Source organism: Squalius cephalus, assembly GCF_949319135.1.
Source record: "Squalius cephalus genome assembly, chromosome: 15".
Lineage (NCBI taxonomy): Eukaryota > Metazoa > Chordata > Actinopteri > Cypriniformes > Leuciscidae > Squalius > Squalius cephalus.
The window spans coordinates 1,622,501-1,648,484 of NC_137136.1; the positions used below are offsets into that span (position 1 = coordinate 1,622,501).

The following is a 25,984-nucleotide window of genomic DNA, read 5'->3' on the forward strand; positions in this document are numbered from 1 at the left end:
GCACATATACACACACACTCACTCACTCGCACATATACACACGCACTCACACACACACACTCACTCACTCGCACATATACACACGCACTCACTCACATACACGCACTCACACACACACACACACTCACTCACGCTCACTCTCTCACACACACATTCACTTGCACATATACACACGCACTCACTCACATACACGCACTCACACACACACACACACACTCACTCACTCGCACATATACACACGCACTCACTCACATACACGCACTCACTCGCACATATACACACGCACTCACTCACATACACGCACTCACACACACACACACACACACACTCACTCACGCTCACTCTCTCACACACACATTCACTTGCACATATACACACGCACTCACTCACATACACGCACTCACACACACACACACATACACGCACTCACACACACACACACACACACACACACACACACACACTCACTCATGCTCTCTCACTCACACACTCACTCTCGCTCGCGCACACACACAGTCACACACACTCACTCGCGAACACACACTCTCGCTCACTCACTCACTCGCGCACACACATACACACACACACACACACACACACACACACACACACTCCAACCGTCGTCGTGGAGGACCGAAAAAAAATTAAACATGCTAGTTTTTTTATCGTGATGTCATGAAGCATCGCAGACGCAACGTAGGTTGTCGCCCACTATGACACACTATACGAGATGAAACGATCGAATCTTGCGTCCCGACGCCCGTTGTCGTTTGCGAATCCCCACGACACCCTACGTCAAACGGATCGTGCCAAAATCGGGCTAAAATCATGTCATCTGAACCAGGCATTAGTGGTAGATCTCTCAACTCACCACACCAGAATTTCAAGTTCGAGCCCGGCTCGTAACAGAAACACAGAGTCACCCGTGGACCCGGAGACACGCGGTTCCGAGGACCTGTTGCCGGAGATCACTCAACATCTTTCCAGCGCCATAAAGCTGTTCTCAGCCGACAAGAAGAGCTGATGGCCAAACATTCTCAACTCCCGGGCGAAATGATGAGTTCCATCCACTAGCTCTTTGAACGCCTCCCCGGTCCTTCACTGTCCTCTGTATCACTCCCGAGTGGCGACAGTCCTTCTCCAGTGGCGGAGCCCCAACTGCCACCTCCCAAACCCTTCGCCAGGGATTCCTCACCCAGTGCTCCCTAACCTTCGACCTCCAACCCTCAGGTTTTCCCATGTGCCGTTCCAAGATTGCTTATATTATTACCCTTTCTGTCAGACAAGGCTCTCTCCTGTGGCAGCCCCAGGAGGTCTGGCATTTGTGGAAGAGTTCAAGCGAGTGTTTGATCATCCTGTCAGTGATCGGGAAGCTTGTTTTCAGGGAGGGTTGTCTGAGCCCCTTCAAGATGAGTAAGCCACCCGGGAACCAGCTGAGGATATCGAGTCCCTCATAGCAATGTCCATCCGCCTGGACAATCGTCTAAGGGAGCGGAGATCGGCTCGCCGCCAGGTGTCTCAGTCCCAAGTTCCTCTGGGTAGGTCTGTTTCTCCAACTTGTGTTCCCTCGTCCAGAGCTTTCCCGGCTTTTGAACAGCTTCAGGATTCCCCGGAGGACATGCAGTTGGGCCGTTCCAGGCTTTCTCCCAACAAGAGGGAACGTCAAATCAAGGCAAAATGGAGAAAGAAACCTTGGGAGAACCCAGACTCAGTCGCTCTATTCTCCTCTGGCCAATGAACGAACAGTGTATGATTATGATTCAGGCAGAATTACAGGTCAGAAGTCAGATTGGTTTGGAACAATCAGAATATTATCCAGTTCCATCTGGTTTAAGATCAGAGTCATCCCACCGGGATGGAGACGGGTTTGTTGAGGATCAGTGCTGATGGCTGTCGTGTCGATGAGGCCTCTGATGAGAGTCTAGTTGACACACGTCGCATGAAGGAACGTCAGTGCGGTGTTTCCGGCCACTGCTGCTCCACTTGCCCCAAGCTTTCGGGAAGTGCCTGTCCCTGCCCAGCTACAGGAGGGCTGTGATGGGGAAATTAGAGTTCCTCCCACTAAAGCTGTCCTAGCTGTTCCTGCCACTCTGTCCTGGGAGGGCCACCAGCACCAGGTCCAGGCTATGATCGATTCCGGCGCCGCAGGCAACTTCCTGTATCTAACCTTGGCTAAGGAACTTAAGATCACTACCCAACTACTTCCTCAACCCCAGGCAGTCACAGCCTTGGATGGCAGACCTCTGGAACCAGGCAAAGTAACAGAGGCGACTCAGTCCCTGCGTCTTACCATCTTTCAACACCAGCAGGAGGAGACCTTCTATCTCATTGACTCCCCCCGAGTATCCTATTATCCTGGGTCACCCTAGGCTGCGCAGACATAATCCCCAGTGTTCCCTCCGCCCCTAGTTCTGAGTTTCAAGAGTTTGTTGACCTGTCCTGTGTCCCCAGTGTTTACTACCGGTTCAAAGCAGTGTTCAGCAAGTCCCGGGCTATCTCCTTTCCACCACACCACACTTACGAGTGTGCCATTGATCTACTCCCTGGTTCCTGCCCTTCCAGGGGTCGGATCTCCTCCTAATCTTCCCCCGAGCGCTCAGCTATGGATACCTACATCAGGGAATCCTTGGCATCCGGTATCATCCGCACCTCTACCTCCCTTGGCTGGGGCGGGCTTCTTTTTTGTATAGAAGAAAGACGGGGGTCTTAGGCCTTGTATTGACGTTCTCTGGGACCTGCTCAATCTATTCATCTTCATATACCTGGGCGAAATCCTCATCTTCTCGAGGTCACTGAAGGAGCTTGAGGGGCATGTTAACAGAGTTCTCCAGAGACTCCTTGACAATCATCTCTACGTAAAACCCAAGAAGTGTGAATTTCATTTTTCCCAGACTCAGTTTCTCGGGTTCATTGTCACTCCTAGCCACCTGGAGATGGACCCTAAGAAGGTCAAGGCAGTCCACAACTGGCCCACACCTGCCACAGTCAAAGAGGTTCAACGTTTAATTGGCTTTGCAAACTTCTATAGGAGGTTCATTAAGAATTTCAGCCTTGTGGTGGCCCCCTTGACAGCGCTTACCAAGGGAGGAGGAATCTCAAGCGCTGCTTCACTTCCGCACCTATTCTTTTGATCCCTGACCCAGAAAGATATTTTGTGATGGAGGTGGACGCCTCAGAGGTGGGGGTGGGGGCCATCCTGTTACAGAGGGGTGAGGATAGAAAATTACACCCTTGTGCCTTCATGTCTCGCCGCCTGTCTGATGCCGAGCACAACTATCAAAACTTGCTTTGGAGGAGAGGCACCATTGGCTTGAGGGGCTCAGCATCCTTTCCAGGTTCTCACGGACCACAAAACCTGGAATATCTCCAGCAGGCGAAGCGGTTGAATCCGCGGCAAGCGCAATGGTCCCTGTTCTTACAGACCCGACACCAAGAATGTCAAGCCGGATGCCCTGTCTCAAGCCTACTCTCCCGAAACACGAGAGAAGCCCTTGGCATTGATTATTCCGAGGTCTAGAGTCGTCACGCTTCTTCAGTGGGAACTAGAAAGAGTGGTACGAGGGGCCCTTGCCCATAAGCCTCATCCAGGCGGTGGTCCAGCTGGATGCCTGTATGTTTCTCTGTCTGCCCGGGGTCATGAGTCGCCCTTGATGTGCCATCCAGGTAGTGCTCGCACACTGGACTTCCTCCAGCGGCAGTTTTGGTCCATCAAGAAGGACGTTCAGGTCTATGTGGAGGCCTGTCCCGTGTGTAACCAGGGGAAGTCTGCGACGTCAGCGACCCCAGGGATTGCTCCATCCCATACCTGTTCCCCGCAGGCCATGGTCGCACCTTGCTCTGGACTTTCTTACAGGACTCCCTCTGTCCCAGGGCAACACAGTCATCCTGGAGGTTGTAGACCGGTTCTCTAAGGCTGCCCTGTTTATTCCCCTGCCCAAGCTTCCTTCAGCCAAAGAGACCGCTGAGCTCCTCATGAACAATGTCTTCTGGATATTTGGATTTCCCCTGGACATTGTCTCCGACCGAGGTCCCCAATTCTCGTCCTGCTTCTGGGGGCCTTCTACAGGCTTATTAGGGCCACAGCCAGCCTAGTGTTGTCAAAAGTACCGATTTTGGTACCAAGTCGATACTGAAATGTAAAAAATATGACGCTTTGAGCACTGTAGAGTGGAATCGTAAACACCTCGGAATGTTGTACATGTTGTAAATATACATCAATGACGCTCTTCAGTGAGCGCTTACACAGATACACACGGCAGCGTTTGAAGGCAGGACCGGTCCACTGGCACTGGTAAACGCCTGCTTGTGCTTTCAAACACTCCCGTGCGTAGATCATTGTAGCCAATCCCAGAACACAATGGCCATTCAGAGGTGTTTATGAGGCTCAACAGCGCTCAAAGCGTCACATTTTTTAACATTTCAGTACCAACTTGGTACCGAAGTCTGTACTTTTGATAACACTAAGCCAGCCAATCGTATGGGTTCCATCCAGAGTCTAATGGCCAGACGGAACAATTAACGGATTAATCCGCTACTGGATTATCTTTGAATGCCAGTTCGGATACCCCCCCCCCCCCCCCCATTATTCCCCAAAGAAGAGGTGCAAGTGTTCAAAATTCATTTTGTGTTCTCGTGCAAGTGAGATGAGTAAATGAATGTTCACATTTAGTCTAGAGCTAAACCAACACAACACCTCACTTTATCTCTCTCAGCATGGGGACAGGAGAGCTGTCTGTCAATAAATGTGAAAAAGTAACTAGCGTTACTTATCTGAAAGAGTAACAGATATTTTTGTTGTAAATTGAAAAAGTAATACGTTACTTACTAGTTACTTGAAAAAGTAATCTGATTACGTAACTCAAGGTACTTGAAATGAGTTACCCCCAACACTGGTCATGAGAGCCCTGCTGAAGCCCTGTGGTGTGTTATTATGCTGAAATGTGTGTGTCTTCACCTCTCTGGCTGTGGGCTCAGAGTTGGTGTGTTATTATGCTGAAATGTGTGTGTCTTCACCTCTCTGGCTGTGGGCTCGGAGTTGGTGTGTTATTATGCTGAAATGTGTGTGTCTTCACCTCTCTGGCTGTGGCGAGGAGTGCTGGGCTCGGAGTAGCATCTTCTACGGTGTTCCAGGCGGAATGAACAGCGCTGGTCGTTGAGCCGTCGGCCCTCCTGTAACGCGAACAACAGCTCACACAGAGCGTCGGGGAAATCTGGAGATAACCTGTGAACCTGAGCACACAGACAACAGATCATAGCACATCTAAACATCCACAAGATTATAGATATGGCTTAGTTTCAGATTGCTTAGCAAAAAAAAAAAAAAAAAAAAATTATACATTTATGGGTGAACAAATTCAGTAAGAACATGGATATATATATATATATATATATATATATATATATATATATATATATTATATACATAATATTATTATTATTATTATGAACAAATTCAGTAAGAACATGGATATATATATATATATATATATATATATATATAATTCTTTTTAAATTATTATTAACTTTTGTTCAACACTATAATAATAATAATAATAATAATAATAATATAATAATAATAATAATAACAATAATAATATAAATGACTTTAATTATAATAATTTAAAAGAATAAATATTGTGGGCCTGGTTTAAAAATAATAAGAATAAGAATAAGAATAAAAACTTTAATATTAATAATTAAAAAAATAAATATACATGTTTTTTTATTATGATTAGTTTTTTCATAATAATAATATTAATAATAATATAATATATTAATATATTATTTAATATAAATATAATTCACATTTTAATAATAATAATATGAAAAACTTTATTAATAATGCATATGAAAAATGAAATATATAAGGGCCTGGTAAAAAAATTATTTTAAAAAATATTAGCTTTTTTCATAATAATAATAATAATAATAATAATGTAATAATAATATAAGATTGTCAGATTACAAAAGTACAATGGATTGCATACGCAGTATAATGATGACATTAAATACTGAAAATTCAGCTTTGATCACAGGAATAAATTACACTTTACTATATATTCACATAGAAAACAGCTATTTTACATTGCAAAAATATTTTTACATTTTTTCTGTATCAAATAAATACAGCCACGGAGAGCAGGAGAGACTTCGAAAAATAAATCCTACCGACCCCAAACTTTTGAACAGTGTTTATACTAATATATAAGCTAAAAAGTCTAATGAATTAGCATTATCTGGTAGCATATTTCACAGCCTAAAAACTAGAAGAGACGAGCCCTTCGACAGTCCCGCCCCAAACACGTCAGCACAGGAAAGAAACGGCATTTGTCGAGCCATGGCATCTTCTAAATGCATTTAGACACATTATTATTATTATTATACAACTTTACCATTGGCTTTGTATCAGGAAGGCTCAGTCTGTGTTTGGGCCGCAGCTTTACTTCAGCTTGAGCATTTGGTTTTTCTTCTGGCATCTTCTTTTGTTCAGTCGTCCCGCTTGACAATCCCTCCTCATTTTCTGTATCATTCTCACAGCCCATGTGATCGTCCACCTGATGCGCTAGACTCTCCTCGTTCATTTCTATTGCTTCACTCTCACTTTTCCCTACTTGGACATTGTTGTGATCATGTGAGCTTCCCTCTGTGTTTTCATCAGTCGTCCGAACTCTCAGTACGCTCCTTCCTCTCTCTCCGCTGTTTATCACATCCGAAGGTTCGTCCCCTTCTTCCAGAATGAGAAGAGCTTCCAAATCCTTGTCGTCCGCTGAGGTTTCAACTTTGACCTCAGAGAAATCCATCATAACGTCTGCAGAGCTCTCCATAGAAGAAGATATGAGAACCTATAAAAATGCAGATTCCTAATTTACATATATTGTACAAGTCAAGACATTTGAGCCATACTGTACGTTGGCGTCATACATACTATCTAAGCATGAAATATGACAACTAGATGAAATGTTTTCAATGCACAACAATAACAACAATATCTGTCCTTATTTCAGTCGGCTAGATGTTGTTGGGTGACATTTTATGGCCTGCTTACCTTCTCAACCTTAGAAGAGTTAAAATGAGGTCCTCTGAGCGGAATGTCAAGTAAAGCCCGCATGCATCTCACCTCCGTGTACGAACATGTAATAACTCCCACATATCTCAGCCAAACTTAAGAGCGTCTCTCACAAACGAATCTAAAAAGAGCTAAAAGCTGACACGATGCCTCAACAACTTCACTGTCTCACAGTCTGCTTGTCTCTTCCTGTTCCTCTCTTATGGCCCTGATCCACCCCTATTTATCTGGCCCCTTTCATTTGCACAAGCGGAATAGCTCGGAGTATAGAAATGCACTGATGATACACTCTGCTAAACAAACTTTAGTTTGAATGCTGTGGTTTTTTATTATAATAATATTAATGACGCTCAACAGCTCTGAAAGACTTGCATGTTGAAACCGGCTGCCTGTTTGTTTAACAGTCTGTGGTTTTGCAGATTTCCTGTTGACTACAAGCAAAAAGAGAAGTTGGTGGCATAAGACACGAGAAAACGGATTCAGTATCGAGCAGTTAAAAGAAGATATTTGCACTTCATTTAGCACAGAGAAACTAGTCCTGTTTCTCCCCCATGTTAATCACACATCTCAGACCTAAAGCCTCCAGGCCATAACCTGATGCATGCAAGAATATCATGTTTCACGAGTAGAGCAAGGGTGAATCTCATGAAAACAGGCAAGAACAGGTTCAGAGGTCACATTTCACCATAAAATCAAGTAAAGAAATAAATAGTATTTTAATTAATTTGATTAAATATCTGTATTTTATTTAAACATTTCATCCCCAAATCATCTCTCTCTCTCTCTCTCTCTCTCTCTCTCTCTCTCTCTCTCTCTCTTTTAACTTATTTAATTTCCATTATAGCCACTCGATTCTCATTCATATCATTATTAGTGTAATAAAAAACATTTTTGCCTGGTTTCACAGGCAAGGCTTGACACTATCTAGTCTCAGACTAAAATGCATGTTTGAGCTGTCTTAACCCAAAGCAACTTGCACTGACATAATCTTATCATCAGTGTCATTGTTTTGTCACACCAGTAATGTTTTTTAAAGGCTTGTTTATAAAAGCTACTTAAAAGTCTTAATTCAACTAAGGCCTAGTTCTGGCTAAGCCCTGTCTGTGAAACCAGGCTATTATTTAGATCCCTATTATTTTTTTTATTATTTACGTGTCCTTTGCAATTATTTTTTTTCCTTTTGATTTTTGGATGAAATGTGAACTGAACATTCATTCACAAAGACCTCAGATTTTCAGGGAGCTGAGATGCACATGTTGATGGGACTTTATTGGGTGAGGTTTATTTACTTTAACCTCTCTGTGTATTCTGTATTTGACCCATGCAATAAGACTCAAAATGTGCTTATATATTGACTTCTGCTTTTGCATGATGTCTATTACCATGCAAGGCCACGTTTTTTGCCTGTCAATCGCTAGGGGACTCCATCGTGGTGATGCATGGACACACTCTCACTCACAGTCACACACACGCTTCTAGATTAATGTTCTGCTCAGGATGTTGCAGCCGCAGCAGCCCATCACAGGCAACGGGCCCAGCGCAAGCCGCGGTCTCGGGTTGAGCGTCCACCCGGGAATGCATCCTCTTAACCCGGTGCACCCGCCCTCTCAACACCGCCCCGATGGAGACCCCGCGGGCCTCGAAGGCAGCGAAAACGGACACGACAACCGCCGAGACATTGGAGACATACTGCAACAGATCATGACGATCACCGACCAAAGTTTAGACGAAGCTCAAGCAAAGTGAGTTATTTAAAAAATTATAATTTTTTAAAAAACTTAAAAGTTTAGCATTGCGCTAACGACCGCGTGAGACAAGGGTATGCTAAACAGATAGTGATCTATAATTTATAAAAATTGTAATGACATTACACGCGTTAAGTAACACAAACACACTTTAATTTGATATTTAAGAAGGGCTAATGTATAAAAAAAGTTAAACAATTATTAGCATGTGTGCTGAAGTTCACGAGCTTAGCCGCTATTGTTTACGTTTTTCTTGACTTAAAACAAACTCTTTATCTGCAGTTTTGCAATATATATGTTCCAAAATAATGATTCCCGGTTAGATGCGCTGAAGTCTAATCACTTATATGTATCTTATTACTAAAGTAACTTTATTTTTATTCACAAAAGCACAAATCACTGCCTGAAGCTAAGATGAAATGCTAATGTGCCAGGAGAATCGGAGTATTTAAGGAGTAACGTTATAATAATACATTAAAAATACTTCAATTGTGTAAAGCTGGGGTTGTGAAATATTTAGGTAGTAACGCGATTTCAACCTTTATTTATTTAATGCGAGTCACAATTGTAGCATGCTAATGTTAGCTAACTGACTTTTGTTTGTTGTTTTGTGACAGAAAACACGCTTTAAACTGTCATCGGATGAAACCGGCTTTATTCAGCGTCCTGTGCGAAATTAAAGAGAAAACTGGTGAGTAATGTCCATGCATTTTGTGTTAAAAGTGGTAAATAAATACCATAACTGAAACTTTATAATTAGTTTAAAAGTTGGCAGGGGATTCAGCCCAGGCGCCATGTTCTGCAAGAACAAAGCCAGACAGTGTATACCTCATAAAAATACAACATTTTCCCTTAATAATAACTTATGTTAATTCTAGCATGTAAATATATTCTCACACTCCATCGTTTGCATGCAATTCTCAATTATTTGAATGTTAGAATTGCACTATTTACACAATACTAGCATAGTGGTAATGGGTTTGACCATTTTTGCAGCTTCTAAAAATAAAATAAATCAAACGTTGCTCTCAAATAATAACAATTTCTTACCAAAACAGTGTCTAACCATATTATTTGCATGTTATACCCAATTATTTGCATGCATTAGAAATGTTAATATAGCACTTTCAGCATACCAATATCAAATGGTTACTGATTTGCAGTTCTTAAAAACCAAATAAACATTTTTCTTGCAAATATTCAGCAGTATCGGCTCAATACAAGCGTTAAAATCTCAAACCCTGTTGTTTGTAAGTGACACCACGTGTAAGAATACCAGTACAACGGTAATATGGTAATTGGCTTCTTTGAGAAACTCATAAAGCAAAATAAATAATCAAAAGCAAATAATCTTTACTCCCTACTTCTATTTGCTATTTGCAGTAATGTTTGCGTAATGTCTTTGGTTTGTATGAAGACTAAGTTTAGGGAATCCCATAAGAGGACTGAAATGTTTACTGCGATGGTTAGTAATTAAATGGCTTTGTGCCTAATGGAGTCGTTTAATTTCCGTGGTCTGGCACGCTCCCATGGCGCTGCATGCTGTGTGTCATCAATCATACAGTACTGCCGTACACTGTTTATTGCACAGGGCTTTCTTGAAACACTGACCTTCACATTGTAAAGTATATAAATAAAAACTCTTCCAGTTAGGGTCTGTGTAATATAATAAAGCTGTACTTAAAGTTGGCTGCAAGGTTCAAGCATGGATGACACACGTACTGTCAAAATGACTCATCCTGCTTAATGCTTTGTCCTTGACTGAAGCACTTAACCTCGTGATTATACTAATGATTAGAGTGTAATGGAAATTAATTCAAATTTATCTTGCATTTATCTCGACTGCCTTAACAGTATCTGACATATTTTTAATATCTTATTTAATCTCGGTTTTAAATTTTAATTACCCAAAGTATAGTTTTGGCATATAAATAGCTAGAGCAGCTGGTTTGGCATTAAGTCAAGTCACCTTTATTTCTATTGTGCTTCATACAATTCAGATCGTTTCAAAGCAGCTTTACAGAGATAACAGGAAAAGGATTCAAAAAAGCAAACACTTCCTTTCGGCTAAACATACGTATAGCATCTCTAAGAGAAAATAGTGTCATTGTTAAGTCAAGTTATATCTTTGAATTATATATATATGTTATTAATGTGTTTTATTGATATGCATATTGTGCATTAGTGATGTCAATCAAGAATAACTTGAAAAATATCAATATTCAATCCTATTTTCAATAGCACTGGGAACACTGCCACATATACCACCATACAGATAATTAGTTATTATCTCGTAATTTTTTTTATAATTTGGGTAATTTAGTTATAATATCTTACACACAGCACAGGGAGGCTTTATTTGAATCGTTGAACTAAATTTACACAAGAAAAAGATAAGCAAACAGTCTGTAATAAAATAAGAAACGACAGCACAAATAAATACAGAGACTAATTAAATAAACACTGCTTTAAGTTTTTCAGGTGGGTCTAACAGTGGTATTTAGCTAAGAAATATTACAGAAATGAAAGTAATCAAATGTAAAATAACACCGGATAGTCTTCATTGTAAAAAATTAAATGCAGATTAATGCTCAGTTACAAGTTATTTAGTTGAATAGTTATAATCGAGTGATTTTCTCTTTGTCTTTTGTTCTTTGATTAACATGACAGACGGCGGCGGGTTTATTAGGCTGCTGTCACTTTAAGAGCTTATACACGGATCCAATATACTGATACACAACATATGTTTTCTTTTTCAACTATGTACCTTCCAAAACTGACTGTATTTACATAAAAACTCACCAAGATGGACTTTTTGACATTATTTTGTATGTTTTTGCTTTTTTAAGTGCAATAAGCCACAGAAAACAAGTCAATTTGGTTCTCGCAAGCTGTTTGAGATTCGGCCGTATGTGTGTATCACTTATCGCTTTTGGTGTGAAACCTGCGGGAATGCTAGAGTTTTGCTATTAAGCATCTGGTAAACATTATGTTGAATATTAATGTATGAATTTCTTCTCTCAGGTCTTTCCATGAGAAATGCTCAGGAGGAGGAGCCTCCAGACCCACAGCTCGTGCGATTGGACAACATGCTTCTGGCCGAAGGTGTGGCCGGTCCAGAAAAAGGGGGCGGAGCCGCCGCTGCGGTTTCCGCGGCGACCAGCTCTGGCGGGATGTCACCTGACAGCTCATTGGAGCACTCCGACTATAAAAGCAAGTTGAGCCAAATTCGGAACATTTACCACACAGAGCTGGAAAAATACGAGCAGGTACATATCGCTGCCGTCGTGCTGGGTAGCCACGCCCTCAGGGACATCTCATTGGTCCAACATCCTGCTTCGCAAAGCTGTAAATGCCTTGGTTCCGGAAGTATTTTTCCATTCATGTTTTTTCCCATAGGGATTTTAAACAAGTCTTTGGTTAAAGAGTTAGCAAAAAGTATTTAAAAATCAGAGAAAAAGATAAAGACTGTGAACTTAATGGCTTTAATGCGGGAAAGAACTACAATCCCATGAAGCATTGCGAGTGATGTAATTGATTTAAAAATGATTGAGAAATATGAAACCTGTTGATTTTTTTTTTTTTTAGAGAGACATTTGCAGTGCTTCATGGAAGTGGGCGGGGCTATGTGCTTGTTTGGACTCTCTGATTGGTGGAGATTTTTACTGTGGAATCTTGGGGAATGTAGTTTTTCATCAATTTATAAAAAATAAATTATAAAAATGCGAGTTAATGGCTTTAACAAAAGCACATCGACTAACAACTAGCTCACAGTAGGTCTGTCTTTAATAGTTTATTGTTCAAAATAAATTTTCCTATGAAGAAAATGAATGTGATTTTTACTTCTGGAACCCCGACCGTTGCATTCTATTGAGCTTGAGCTTAAAATTCAACATGATTTGTTGTGTTGTGTCAGTTTGCACAGCGTTTTCCTTTCAGTGAGGACAGGAAATGGACGTCTGATGCACATTGACACAGAAAGGAGCTGGTTTGTAATGTCGTTGCTGTCTACAGGCCTGCAGTGAGTTCACGACCCATGTGATGAACCTGCTGAGGGAGCAGTCTCGCACCCGGCCCGTGTCTCCGCGCGAGATCGAGCGCATGGTGAACATCATCCATCGCAAGTTCAGCTCCATCCAGACGCAGCTCAAGCAGAGCACCTGCGAAGCCGTCATGATCCTGCGCTCGCGCTTCCTGGACGCCAGGTGCGTTCGGCACGGCCGTATTGAGTTTCTGCTGTAGTGTAGCGGTAGGGATGCACAGATTAAGGGGAGAAAATGCAAAATAATTGCAATTAAAATGTAATGTAATTAAAAATAATTTAATTGCAATTGCAATTAAAAAAAAAACTCTTTGCTGTGCACAGTTTGGCAAAAATGTTGGAATAATATAGCTATATAATAAAAATATAAAATTATTATTATTACTGAATGTAAATATAAAAATGAAATAAAAACACAATAAGAAATATTGCTAAAATAAAAAAGATTACTTAAGATAAATAATGTAATGATCTTTTTTTTTTACTTTACAACAGAAAAATTACAATGCTAATATTTATTAATAAAATACAAATATTTTAATAAAAAATATTTAAAAACAAATATTGATCATTTTAACAATTTATTTATTTATTTTTTAATAGAAATTGCAATTGCGATGTAAAAAAAAAAGGTTGCTGTGTTTGTTTGCAGGGCTGCAGAGTTTGGCAAACATTTTGGAATTATATATCAATATAGCTATATAATAATAATAATAATAATAATTATTATTATTTTTACTAAATGTGAATATAACAATTGCTCAATAAAAACAAAAAAAGAAATATTGCTAAAATAAAGGATTATTTAAGAAAAATAATATAATAATAATAATAATTTTATTTTACCTTACAACTTAATAAAAATATCTAAAATTATTTTACTATAAAATATTTAAAAACGAATATTTATTATTTTGTAAAACATTTTTAAATAAATTGCGATTGTGATTTAAAAAAATTAAATCACAAAATGAATATAGCTATTTAATAATAATTATAATAACTAAATGTAAATATAAAAATAAAATAAGAAATATTGCTAAAATAAAAATTTGATTATTTAAAAAAATATATAGGCCTATAACAACTGTAAAATTACAATACTATTATGACAGAAACAGCAGAACATATTTTGTTAATATGCTTTAATTGAATGAATCAGGATCACAAAGTGCGTTTTGTTTTCTGCATTTAGACGAGACAAATATCTGACTGTGAAATCTTCTTTCTTTATCAGACGCAAGCGGCGTAATTTTAGTAAACAGGCCACGGAGGTGCTGAACGAGTATTTCTACTCGCACCTCTCGAACCCGTACCCGAGCGAGGAAGCCAAAGAGGAGCTGGCCAAGCAGTGCAGCATCACCGTGTCTCAGGTAAGAGCCGCTCTGTTTAACAGCCGGGTCTCCTCTGGCTCTCGCTGCACTACGGGGGCGTCCCGTCATCAGAGGGGGATCGGTTTCATTTTAGCTCTGAAATCGTGACAGGTGTCCAACTGGTTTGGCAACAAGAGGATTCGCTATAAGAAGAACATTGGGAAGTTCCAGGAAGAGGCCAATCTGTACGCCATGAAGACGGCTTTAGGAGCGACACAGAGCGAGGAATCACCACACACCCCAAACTCCACTGGTTAGTTGGACAATATATGCAATACTTATTAATAAACACTAACATTTACCTATACATGTGTGTGTAATATATATATATATATATATATATATATATATATATATATATATATATATATATATATATATATATATAATAAATATATATATATATATATATATATATATATATATATATATATATATATATATATTACAATATACAATACAATATATATATACACTCCAGTGTGTGACCCTGGACCACAAAACCAATCACATGGGTCAATTTTTTAAAATAAATTAGCTTTCCATTGATGTATGGTTTGTTAGGATAGGACAATATTTGGCCGAGATGCAACTATTGTAAATCTGGAATCTGAGGGTGCAAAAAAATCGAAACATTGAGAAAATCTCCTTTAAAGTTGTTCATTTATGTTGGCGATTGTGCTGCATTCACTCACAAAAATACATGTTTTATATATTTACGGTAGGAAATTTACTAAATATCTTCATGGAACATGATCTTTACTGAATATCCTCATGATTTTTCGCATAAAAGAAAAATCTATAATTTTGACCCATACAATGTATTGTTGGCTATTGCCACAGATATACCCGTGCGACTCGAGTCTGGTTTTATATATACACACACACACACACTCCAAACTCCACTGGTGGTTAGTTCAAGTCGGGGTGTTTTCACACTAGTTTCTAGGGATTTAAAATTTGCCTGGACAATATATGCAATACGTATTAATAAACAGTAACATTTACCTATATATGTATATACAGTACCAGTCAAAAGTTTGAAAAATTAAAAAAAATTATGTTTTTGAAAGATAAACTCATCTTATGCTTGTCAAGCCTGCATTTATTTAATCAAAAATACAATAAAAACAGAAATATTGTGAAATATTATTACAATTTAAAATACCTTTTTTTCTATATGAATATATAGTAAAGTGTAATTTATTCCTGTGATCAAAGCTGAATTTTCAGCATCATTACTCCAGTCTTCAGTGTCACATGATCCTTCAGAAATCACTCTAATATGATGATTTGATGCTCAGTTATCATCAATGTTGGAAACAGTTGTGCTATATATATATATGTGTGTGTGTGTGTGTTAGGGCTGGGAGAAATATCGATTCACCCAACTACTGCAATTTTTTTTGTTTACAATTTTAAAATGTTTTTTTTTTTTTGTCACAGAATCGGACAAATTCAAATGAAATGGCTTTATTTTTGTCCTTGCTTACAAGCGAGGTTGACTCGTTTGTAATTGACGAGTTTTGAAAATGTGGTTATCTATGAGTGTTGAAAAGCCCTCGCGCTGCTCATATGCAGAGAGAGAGATAAGACCGTAGAGCTGCATGATTAATCTTTCAGAGATTGTGATCTCCATTCAAACACACGCGATCTTCTTCTATTTCATCTGTCTATTAAACCTTTGATAAAATCATATCTCAACATTAAAATCTGTGTTGGCGCTCACCCGGACAGAGGCGTCATGAAACCGCTTCACAAACAGTCTTTTCAACCGCATAGTATCATCATTTCTGTGATGCAATAGTTCAAATTATCATAGAAGTGCTTGGATAAAAGTTTAAAGTTAAAATATGAACACTGATGTCTACGATAGCGATCAAAATCAGCTTTTTATAGAAACTCGGTGCTTAAAATAACGCATTTATCAATTACATTGTGACAAGTGACTGTTAAAAAATGTATTTAACATTGAATCATTTATTCAAGAGAATGTAGTGCTGTATGATGCTTCTGAAATAAACCTCAGAAAGATGTGATGATCTGTTTTTGTAAATATGACTCATCTTATACATGTACAGTCTGTGTAAGTGTGTGATTTAACCTTTCCCGAGTGTTAAATAAATAAAAATACTAATTGCAATGCATATCGAATCTGCACACAAGTATCGTGATAGAATCAAATCGGGAGATGGGTGTATCGTTCCAGCTCTAGTGTGTGTGTGTGTGTGTGTGTGTGTGTGTGTGTGAGTGTATAAAAATATAACAGTAAAATGTATGTAAATGTTTATTTTTTCCATACATATGCACTTTACACTGCTGGCGAGACCTCGTTAATCCATAATGAAACTCATCAGCATCGATTAGTTGCAGTAGCTGTTGTAACGATTAGGTTTTTCATGTATAGCCGCGTTTCCACCGCAGGAACTTTCCCCAGGAACGAGGGACTCTGGGCTGGGAATCAGGAATCAGGGTCTAAATGAAGTTCCGGGTAAATATTTCCCCCTCCGAAAGTCCCAGCTCACGAGTTAGCAACTTTCAGGGGCGGGACTTGAGCGCTGAACATTCTGATTGGTCGAGTTCATGCTGCATTTTGATTGGTTGGCATTTTATTTCAACCGTCCGGCATCTGTTGCGGTGCGTGCAGTAACAGTCGTCTGCTATTCGCATCAGCAATGAGTTTAAAAAATACAACCAATGGACCGACAACGAGGTTCAGGCTTTATTAAGCTTAAAGGGATAGTTCACCCAAAAATGAAAATTCTGTCAGTAATCAATCTCCCTCATGTTGTTCCAACCCCGTAAGACATTCGTTCATCTTCAGAACACAAATGAAGATATTTTTGATTAAATCTGAGAGCTGATCACTCCTCCATAGGCTTCTAAGGGACTGAAACTTGCTGGCCCAGAAAAGTTATTAAAGAGATCGTTAATATAGTCCAAGTGACTCCAGTGGCTCAATCTTAAGTTTATAAAGCGATGAGAATACTTTTTGTGCGCAAAAACAAACAAAAATAACGACTTTATTCCACTTTTCCACGTCTGTGTTGCACGTCACCACGTAGGCCCACTATTGGCCGACGCTGGTCATGTGTGATACGTGGTGACGTGCAACACAGACGCGCTACGCTTAAACACTACGTGAAAAGACCCGAGGCCCAGAGAGAAGGAAATGAAAAGTGGAATAAAGTCGTTATTTTTGTTTGTTTTTGCGCACAAAAAGTATTCTCGTCGCTTTATAAACTTAAGATTGAGCCACTGGAGTCACTTGGACTATATTAACGATGTCTTTAATACATTTTCTGGGCCAGCAAGTTTCGGTCACCTAGAAGCCTATGGAGGAGTGAGACAACTCTCAGATTTAATCAAAAATATCTTAATTTGTGTTCCGAAGATGAACGAAGGTCTTACGGGGTTGAACAACATGAGGGAGAGTAATTACTGACAGAATTTTCATTTTTGGGTGAACTATCCCTTTAAATTCAGCGCATGAAATCCGGCGGGAACTGTAAAGTCGCGCGCAGTCGTGCGTCACCGGACTATTTGCCTAATCTTCACGGATTCGAGTGTGCGTTCTGTACGATAACTGTCGTAATCTGCTGTATTAGCTGCTAATTAGCAGTTCTTGCAAAAACTTTTGTTCTATATATTTTGTTTAGGCCTACACATATTGTTTGTTTTCAACTAAAAGAAAAACCTAAGATGTATCGTAAGCGTGTTGTGTATATTGCCTAACCATAAGCTTGTTCAGAAATGGTGACAAAAATGTTAAAAAAAACAAGGGCTGTCAAACGATTAATCGCGATTAATCGCATCCAAAATAAAAGTTTGTGTTTACATAATATATGTGTGTGTATGGTGTATAATTATTTTCTATATATAAATACACACACATGCATGTATATATTTAAGAAATATTTGCATGTATATACTGTGTATATATATTTATATTATATATAAGTTATATTATATATAAATATTTTATATATACATAACACATTTTTCTTAAATATATATGCATGTGTGTGTATTTATATATAGAAAATAATTATACTCCATACACACACATATATTATGTAAACACAAACTTTTATTTTGGATGCAATTAATCGCGATTAATCGTTTGACAGCCCTAAAAAAACCTTAAACTTAAAAAATAACGTCCTTCTCGTTGAACGTTATTTAAATATTCAAATATTCGATGTTTTTGAGGCCGAATTTTCAAATTCAATATTTTAGAAAAATGCCCATCCCTACTTTATGACTGAGTGTCTTTCCTTTCGTTTTTCCAGGCTCAGGGTCGTTCTCGCTGTCAGGGTCAGCTGACTGCTTCCTAGGAGTTCCTCCAATGAACGGAGAGCAGCCTCCATATCACATGGGCGCTCAGGTACGACTCCCTCACACTCTCATCGCTGCGCTTCTGCTGCATGTCATCATGCATGTGTGTTTCTGGATCATCAGAGGGATTTAGGCGTGAAACGCTACACATACTTTCGGTCCGGTACATGTGTGTGTCCTGAACAAATACAGTGTTGTTTTAGATTTCAGAACAGGTTTTGCTGGCCGATCTCGAGCACACTCAGTGAGAAAGCGTTTGAATTCACTGTGTAGTCAATCATTTTATCCCTTAAAACTCATCTCTGATCACCAAAATTACATATTTAAACGTTTTTTACATAAACTTCTTCATGCTTTAAAATATCTTGAATGTAACTCGACACCCTTGCCTCATTTAGTATGCGTGGTTCTATGAATATGCAAATGAGCCCTGCCTCCACTCACTCACTCAGCTCAGAGATCCACTCGTTGACGATCACACGTTGATCTGATTGGTTACAAGGTCGTTTGTGACGTCAGAAACACCAGCGATTTCAAAGCGTGTTTTTGAGACTGTCTTTGGTTCACTGCAGTTTTAAGGAGGAAATACTCAGCAATGCTGTCGACTTATGAATTTACACATGCTTTGTCTTAAAGCGCATCAAAAACACCACATAGACACATAAACAACATTAAAAGCTGGCTTTAAAAGCATCGCTGAGAGAAGCAGACGTTGTGCCATAGTGTTATAGAAGGCTTTTCACTCCACAAATCACCAACATTCACCATGGATTTAATGTAGTAAACCTAACTGTAACCATGGTATTGTGGCAGAAATAGTCAAAGGTTTGGTTTTGTCTGGTCAAAATACCATCATATATAGGCTACGCACATACAACAAGCACTTTTAGCTCGACACACAGCATTATTCTGGAAGTTCTGTCCTGAAATATACATAATAAAAGCCGACCAATCAGGCTGTGAACATATCCCTGTGCCTTTGGGTTCAGTGTTAAAATGGCAATGTGAACGCAAAGCAGAGCAGGACTAAATGTGTTTAGTTTTTTTTTTGGTCTGTACCAAGTGAACCGACAAAGTGTGAACACACACTTAATGGAAATTTACCAGTAAAGACTGTGAAAGACTGGGGCACGTACCGATCAGTGATCTTTGTGTAGCGTTACACCCCTAGAGGGAGCGATGTGATTTTGTGTGTTTGCTTTGCCTAAATGTCCTTTTCCTCTCTCTCTCTCTCTGGTAGGACGCTCAGTCCCGCTTCTCAGAGAGACTCTATAGTACCAGAGAGAGCCGGGTGAGGAGCTCATTTCACGCTCGCTCGTGTCCGTGATCTATCCGTCGAGTGACTTACTGTGATCTGCACCCGCTTATGAGCGCTCTGCTGATTATAATCCAGGCCTATTCACATCAAGAGCCATGTGTGAAGCGGCACGTGATTATTAAAAATGAGAAACATTCACACAAATGAACAAAGGTCAATTGCACATATTTGGTCTTGCATACAAAAGACAACCTCTTTGAGAAAGTATTCAGAGAAATGCTGTATAAATGTACATGAAATGTTAATAATGATCTGATCATGCAGATTTCACTCGCTTTAAATAAGTGTGAAATAGGAAAATATCTTGGTATGATGATAAAATAGCAGGGTTATTATTAACTAAAACTATTAAAAAACATTCCTGTTTATTGAAATAAAGCTAAAATATAAATATTAGTTGAAAAACTTAAAACATATTAATATCTGATAAAACATTTTTTTACTTTTAAATAAGTGTGTATAATAGGAATATATCTATAATTATATATTATTAATAAGTAAAGTTGTGTGTATGTTTAAATTATTTTTTTATTATATTATCTGATTTTTCATATTTCACTCGTTTAATAATGGTCTAGTATTAGGAATAAAAATAATAAATGTACTTATAGTAAATATCAGAAAGAAATCTGGTGATTACTTGGCTGCCCGTAATACTTAATAAGAAAACAACAACAACAACGAGAGAGCATACATGACGTATCAATGGCCGATTTCCTATGTGTTTAGAGCTCGTATAGATACAGGAACAAAACTCTTACTATACCTGGCCTTTCTATACATCGGTAACCTAAACCTACGGCCAGAAGGCAGGGGGATACGATATTTGTAAAGTGGATGGTCTGAGTCGTTTAAGATTTTTTGTGCCTTTCGCAACGTGAAGGGCCCGTATAGGCATGTCATGCCCGTATAGGGCCCGTATAGGCACGTCAAGCACGTATAGAGCCCGCATAGGCACGTCATGCACGTATAGGGCCCGTATAGGCACGTCATGCCCGTATAGGGCCCGTATAGGCACGTCATGCACATATAGGGCCCGTATAGGCACGTCATGCCCGTATAGGCACGTCATGCACGTATAGGGGCCGTATAGGCACGTCATGCACGTATAGGGCCCGTATAGGCACGTCATGCCCGTATAGGCACGTCATGCACGTATAGGGGCCGTATAGGCACGTCATGCACGTATAGGGGCCGTAAAGGCACGCCATCCACGTATAGGGCCCGTATAGGCACATCATGCTCGTATAGGGCCCGTATAGGCACGTCATGCCCGTATAGGGCCCGTATAGTATGCACGTATAGGGGCCGCATAGGCACGTCATGCACGTATAGGGCCCGTATAGGCACGTCATGCACGTATAGGGCCCATATAGGCATGTCATGCACGTATAGGGCCCGTATAGTATGCACGTATAGGGGCCGCATAGGCACGTCATGCACGTATAGGGCCCGTATAGGCACGTCATGCACGTATAGGGCCCGTATAGGCACATCATGCCCGTATAGGGCCCGTATAGGCACGTCATGCCCGTATAGGGCCCGTATAGTATGCACGTATAGGGGCCGCATAGGCACGTCATGCACGTATAGGGCCCGTATAGGCACTTCATGCACGTATAGGGCCCGTATAGGCACGTCATGCACGTATAGGGCCCGTATAGGCACGTCATGCCCGTATAGGGGCCGTATAGGCACGTCATGCACGTATAGGGCCCGTATAGGCACGTCATGCACGTATAGGGCCCATATAGGCATGTCATGCACGTATAGGGCCCGTATAGTATGCACGTATAGGGGCCGCATAGGCACGTCATGCACGTATAGGGCCCGTATAGGCACGTCATGCACGTATAGGGCCCGTATAGGCACATCATGCCCGTATAGGGCCCGTATAGGCACGTCATGCCCGTATAGGGCCCGTATAGTATGCACGTATAGGGGCCGCATAGGCACGTCATGCACGTATAGGGCCCGTATAGGCACTTCATGCACGTATAGGGCCCGTATAGGCACGTCATGCACGTATAGGGCCCGTATAGGCACGTCATGCCCGTATAGGGCCCGTATAGGCACGTCATGCCCGTATAGGGCCGGTATAGTATGCACGTATAGGGCCCGCATAGGCACGTCATGCACGTATAGGGCCCGTATAGGCACGTCATGCACGTATAGGGGCCGTATAGGCACGTCATGCACGTATAGGGGCCGTATAGGCACGTCATGCACGTATAGGGGCCGTATAGGCATGTCATGCACGTATAGGGGCCGTATAGGCACGTCATGCACGTATAGGGGCCGCATATGCATGCACGTATAGGGGCCGTATAGGCACGTCATGCACGTATAGGGGCCGTATAGGCACGTCATGCACGTATAGGGGCCGTATAGGCACGTCATGCACGTATAGGGCCCGTATAGGCACGTCATGCACGTATAGGGGCCGTATAGGCACGTCATGCACGTATAGGGGCCGTATAGGCACGTCATGCACGTATAGGGGCCGTATAGGCATGTCATGCACGTATAGGGGCCGTATAGGCACGTCATGCACGTATAGGGGCCGCATATGCATGCACGTATAGGGGCCGTATAGGCACGTCATGCACGTATAGGGGCCGTATAGGCACGTCATGCACGTATAGGGGCCGTATAGGCATGTCATGCACGTATAGGGGCCGTATAGGCACGTCATGCACGTATAGGGGCCGCATATGCATGCACGTATAGGGGCCGTATAGGCACGTCATGCACGTATAGGGGCCGTATAGGCACGTCATGCACGTATAGGGGCCGCATAGGCACGTCATGCACGTATAGGGCCCGTATAGGCACGTCATGCACGTATAGGGGCCGTATAGGCACGTCATGCACGTATAGGGGCCGTATAGGCACGTCATGCACGTATAGGGGCCGTATAGGCATGTCATGCACGTATAGGGGCCGTATAGGCACGTCATGCACGTATAGGGGCCGCATATGCATGCACGTATAGGGGCCGTATAGGCACGTCATGCACGTATAGGGGCCGTATAGGCACGTCATGCACGTATAGGGGCCGTATAGGCATGTCATGCACGTATAGGGGCCGTATAGGCACGTCATGCACGTATAGGGGCCGCATATGCATGCACGTATAGGGGCCGCATAGGCACGTCATGCCCATATAGGGGCCGTATAGGCACGTCATGCACGTATAGAGCCCGTATAGGCACGTATAGAGCCCGTATAGGCACGTCATGCACATATAGGGCCCGTATAGGTACGTCATGCACGTGTAGGGCCCGTATAGGCACATCATGCACGTATAGGGCCCGTATTAAATTGTATTAATTACATTAATTATATTTAATTTATTCAGCGAAGACTATAGTTTTATTTTACATTTGATTATTCAATTACTGAATACAATATTACTGAATACAGACTTGACATAAAGCACAACTAATTCCAAGTGTGCCGCAGATCTCCAGCTGCTCCTTGAGAACCAGAACAAAAAAGTGATGTGACCCCTGATTATAAGCTCTATCTAAAATATTACTTAAACTGGATCATTGGAAATAACGAGGCCTTGAGTGTTTCTCAAGCATTTCACCATTCCCGCTCACTGTGAATAGGCCTGTAATTGTGTGTGTGTGTGTGTGTGTGTGTGTGTGTGTGTGTGAGCTGTGTTCAGAGATGTGGATGATGTTGGTTGTGTGGTGTGTGTGTGTGTGTGAGCTGTGTTCAGAGATGTGGATAACGTTGGTTGTGTGTGTGTGTGTGAGCTGTGTTGAGAGATGAGGATGACGTTGTTTGTGTGGTGTGTGTGTGAGCTGTGTTCTGAGGCGAGGATGACGTTTGGTGTGTGTGTGTGAGCTGTGTTCAGAGGTGAGGATGACGTTGGTTGTGTGTGTGTGTGTGTGTGTGTGTGTGTGTGTGTGTGTGTGTGTGTGTGTGTGTGTGTGTGTGTGTGTGTGTGTGTGTGTGTGTGTGTGTGTGTGTGAGCTGTGTTCAGAGGCGAGGATGACGTTGGTTGTGTTTCTCCAGACTAACGGGAACTGGCAGGAGCCGAACACGCCGCCGTCCGCAGCTTCACCCGGGAGCGATCACTCCGACAACTCTGACTGATGACCCGGACGTCACTCCGACACAACTGCAGTTTTAGCCTTTTTTTTACTTTTATTTTCATTGGACTTCACGTTCATGAGCCGCATTCATGAAACACAAGCAGAGCTGTTCAGTGTAGATCGTTCATAAAACCATTGTTGTGTTCCATTCAATGCAATAATTTACAGAAGAATGAGCCTCGTTCATAAAACATGAGCAGAATCTAAATTTTCTGTCTTAAATTTGGTCTAAACACTCTCAAATATATATATATATTTATATATATTTATATATATTTATTTATATACACACACACACACACACACACACACACACACAGTAGTGGCCTAAATGATGTCCGGACTAGAAAAGTTTACTACTTCACCCTTTATTTAAACATTATAAAAAATGTGTTATAGATTTGTCAGCATATTGTGTAGTTGTGCTTGGAGTCGGTGGTTTTATTTGTGATGATAATGCAATGAATCATGAAAAAATTGTGCCGACATCATTTTTGTTCAGCCTGTCGTACAAAGAAATTATGAACAAGTGCAAAAACAACGAAATATTAATAACTGATTATGTCGTAGTCCATGTATGCTTTTTGTTTTTCCTGTGCATTTATTTTTTTGCATAGTAAAATAAAACCTGTGCCTTTTTTGCCAAATAATAATATTTTTGCATAATATTTAAATTATTTTAAAAATCTAAAACATTTTCCTCGTATTTTGATGTTTAATCAATTCGTACAGTCATTAAAAACAAATATCTACTTCGGACATCACTTTTGCACACTACTATATATGTGTCTGTGTTTGTGTGTGACTATATATATATATATTACACATACATATACACACATACACTATATGTATATATATGAAGAGTTCAGATGCAAAAGCCTCTAAGTGCCATCTGAAATTTTCTTTTTTCATTTGTATCAAGCTCGTATATTTAAGTTCAGTAATTTCACTTAAATGGCAATGAAAATTACCTATTAATTGTCATTTAAGTGAAATTACTGAACTTAAATATACGAGCTTGATACAAATGAAAAAAGAAAATTTCAGATGGCACTTAGAGGCTTTTGCATCTGAACTCTTCATATATATATATATATATATGTATATGTATATGTATATGTGTGTGTGTGTGTGTGTGTTTATATATATATATATATGTGTGTGTGTGTGTGTATGTATGTATATATATATTCGGCTTTTGTTTCATGAATAAGGCCGTTTCTCCGTTTGGATGAATGTGTGTTTGTAAGAGACACAAGAGCTGGATGAGATCATGGCTTTTAGTTGCTTTTATTTTTATTTTTACATTTCCACTACATCACAACTTCCACTATTTGTTACTGCAATGTTTGGGTGTTGAAAGGGGAACTTTTTAACCTGCATTAAGACTGCTTTCATTATAGCTATATTATTATTATTATTATTATCACTGCTCTATATTGTTTATTCAAAGCTCAGATAGAATTGGCTTGGGTGAAGGTGGCAATAGAGAAAAATCCAAAGATTGTTGTTTTTGTGCGTGTGTGTGTGTGTTTCTCTTTTTTACTGGGTTTGTGTATGTATCAAATATATGAATGAGGTGCGTTTGCTGTCTTTATTTACCGTTTGAATGAGTATATCAACAGTGCTGTCTTTCTCTGTACAGTGAAACACCTGTATTCTCTACCTCTTTTACAATAAAGACTGTCTGTGTACACATTCATCACTGTCAACTAAAGACTGTTTTTCTAAGCAAATGATCAGTTTCACCTTTATCTGAGCGTTTGCATTTTTGCTTAGTGATGCGTGAACAAACAAACCGCTTATTTATTCATATATGTATTGAGAGTGAGGAGTCACGTGCCGACTTGGGTTGATTTGGGCGGGGTCTGAGCCTGTCGGCCATGATGGAAGGAGACGCTATCGGTTGCCAGGGGCAACGCCTTCAGAACTACACAGAAGCGCGACTAAACATTCCAGAGCTCTTTCATTTTTGCGCATTTATTAGGCT

The 25,984-nt window shown here is 40.4% G+C and overlaps 2 protein-coding genes across 3 annotated transcripts in view; one reads left to right on the forward strand and one right to left on the reverse strand.

Annotated features, from left to right (window-relative positions):
• The window catches only part of gpsm3 (G protein signaling modulator 3), a 14,288-nt gene extending 6,775 nt beyond the window's left edge, over positions 1-7,513 (reverse strand). The window contains exons 1-3 of the mRNA XM_079893830.1: positions 7,046-7,513; positions 6,393-6,842; positions 5,073-5,229 (exon numbers count right to left, since the gene is read on the reverse strand). Of these exons, the coding sequence (XP_079749956.1) occupies positions 5,073-5,229; positions 6,393-6,842; positions 7,046-7,108 (670 nt within the window). The 5' untranslated portion in view covers positions 7,109-7,513. The remainder of the gene's footprint in view (positions 1-5,072; positions 5,230-6,392; positions 6,843-7,045) is intronic.
• Positions 7,514-8,350: 837 nt separating this feature from the next.
• pbx2 (pre-B-cell leukemia homeobox 2) lies at positions 8,351-25,696 on the forward strand. 2 transcript variants are annotated; one of them, XM_079894398.1, is made up of 9 exons: positions 8,351-8,808; positions 9,429-9,502; positions 11,836-12,080; positions 12,826-13,016; positions 14,091-14,226; positions 14,338-14,479; positions 18,519-18,613; positions 19,805-19,855; positions 23,912-25,696. In XM_079894398.1, the coding sequence occupies exons 1-9, from the start codon at positions 8,564-8,566 to the stop codon at positions 23,990-23,992; spliced, it is 1,260 nt and encodes a 419-aa protein (XP_079750524.1). In that variant the 5' UTR covers positions 8,351-8,563; the 3' UTR covers positions 23,993-25,696. The 2 variants fall into 2 exon arrangements, with proteins under 2 accessions (XP_079750524.1, XP_079750525.1); XM_079894399.1 differs by lacking the exon at positions 19,805-19,855 and having other exon boundaries at positions 8,355-8,808.
• Positions 25,697-25,984: the final 288 nt, after the last annotated feature.

What these genes read in the sequence shown, in the direction of transcription:
- pbx2 (XM_079894398.1), top strand. Translation starts at nt 8,564, where the DNA reads ATGTTGCAGCCGCAGCAGCCCATCACAGGCAACGGGCCCAGCGCAAGC. An exon ending in TCGCGCTTCCTGGACGCCAG is followed by an intron (nt 13,017 to 14,090) that starts GTGCGTTCGGCA and finishes TTTCTTTATCAG; the next exon opens with ACGCAAGCGGCGTAATTTTA. An exon ending in ACACACCCCAAACTCCACTG is followed by an intron (nt 14,480 to 18,518) that starts GTTAGTTGGACA and finishes TCGTTTTTCCAG; the next exon opens with GCTCAGGGTCGTTCTCGCTG.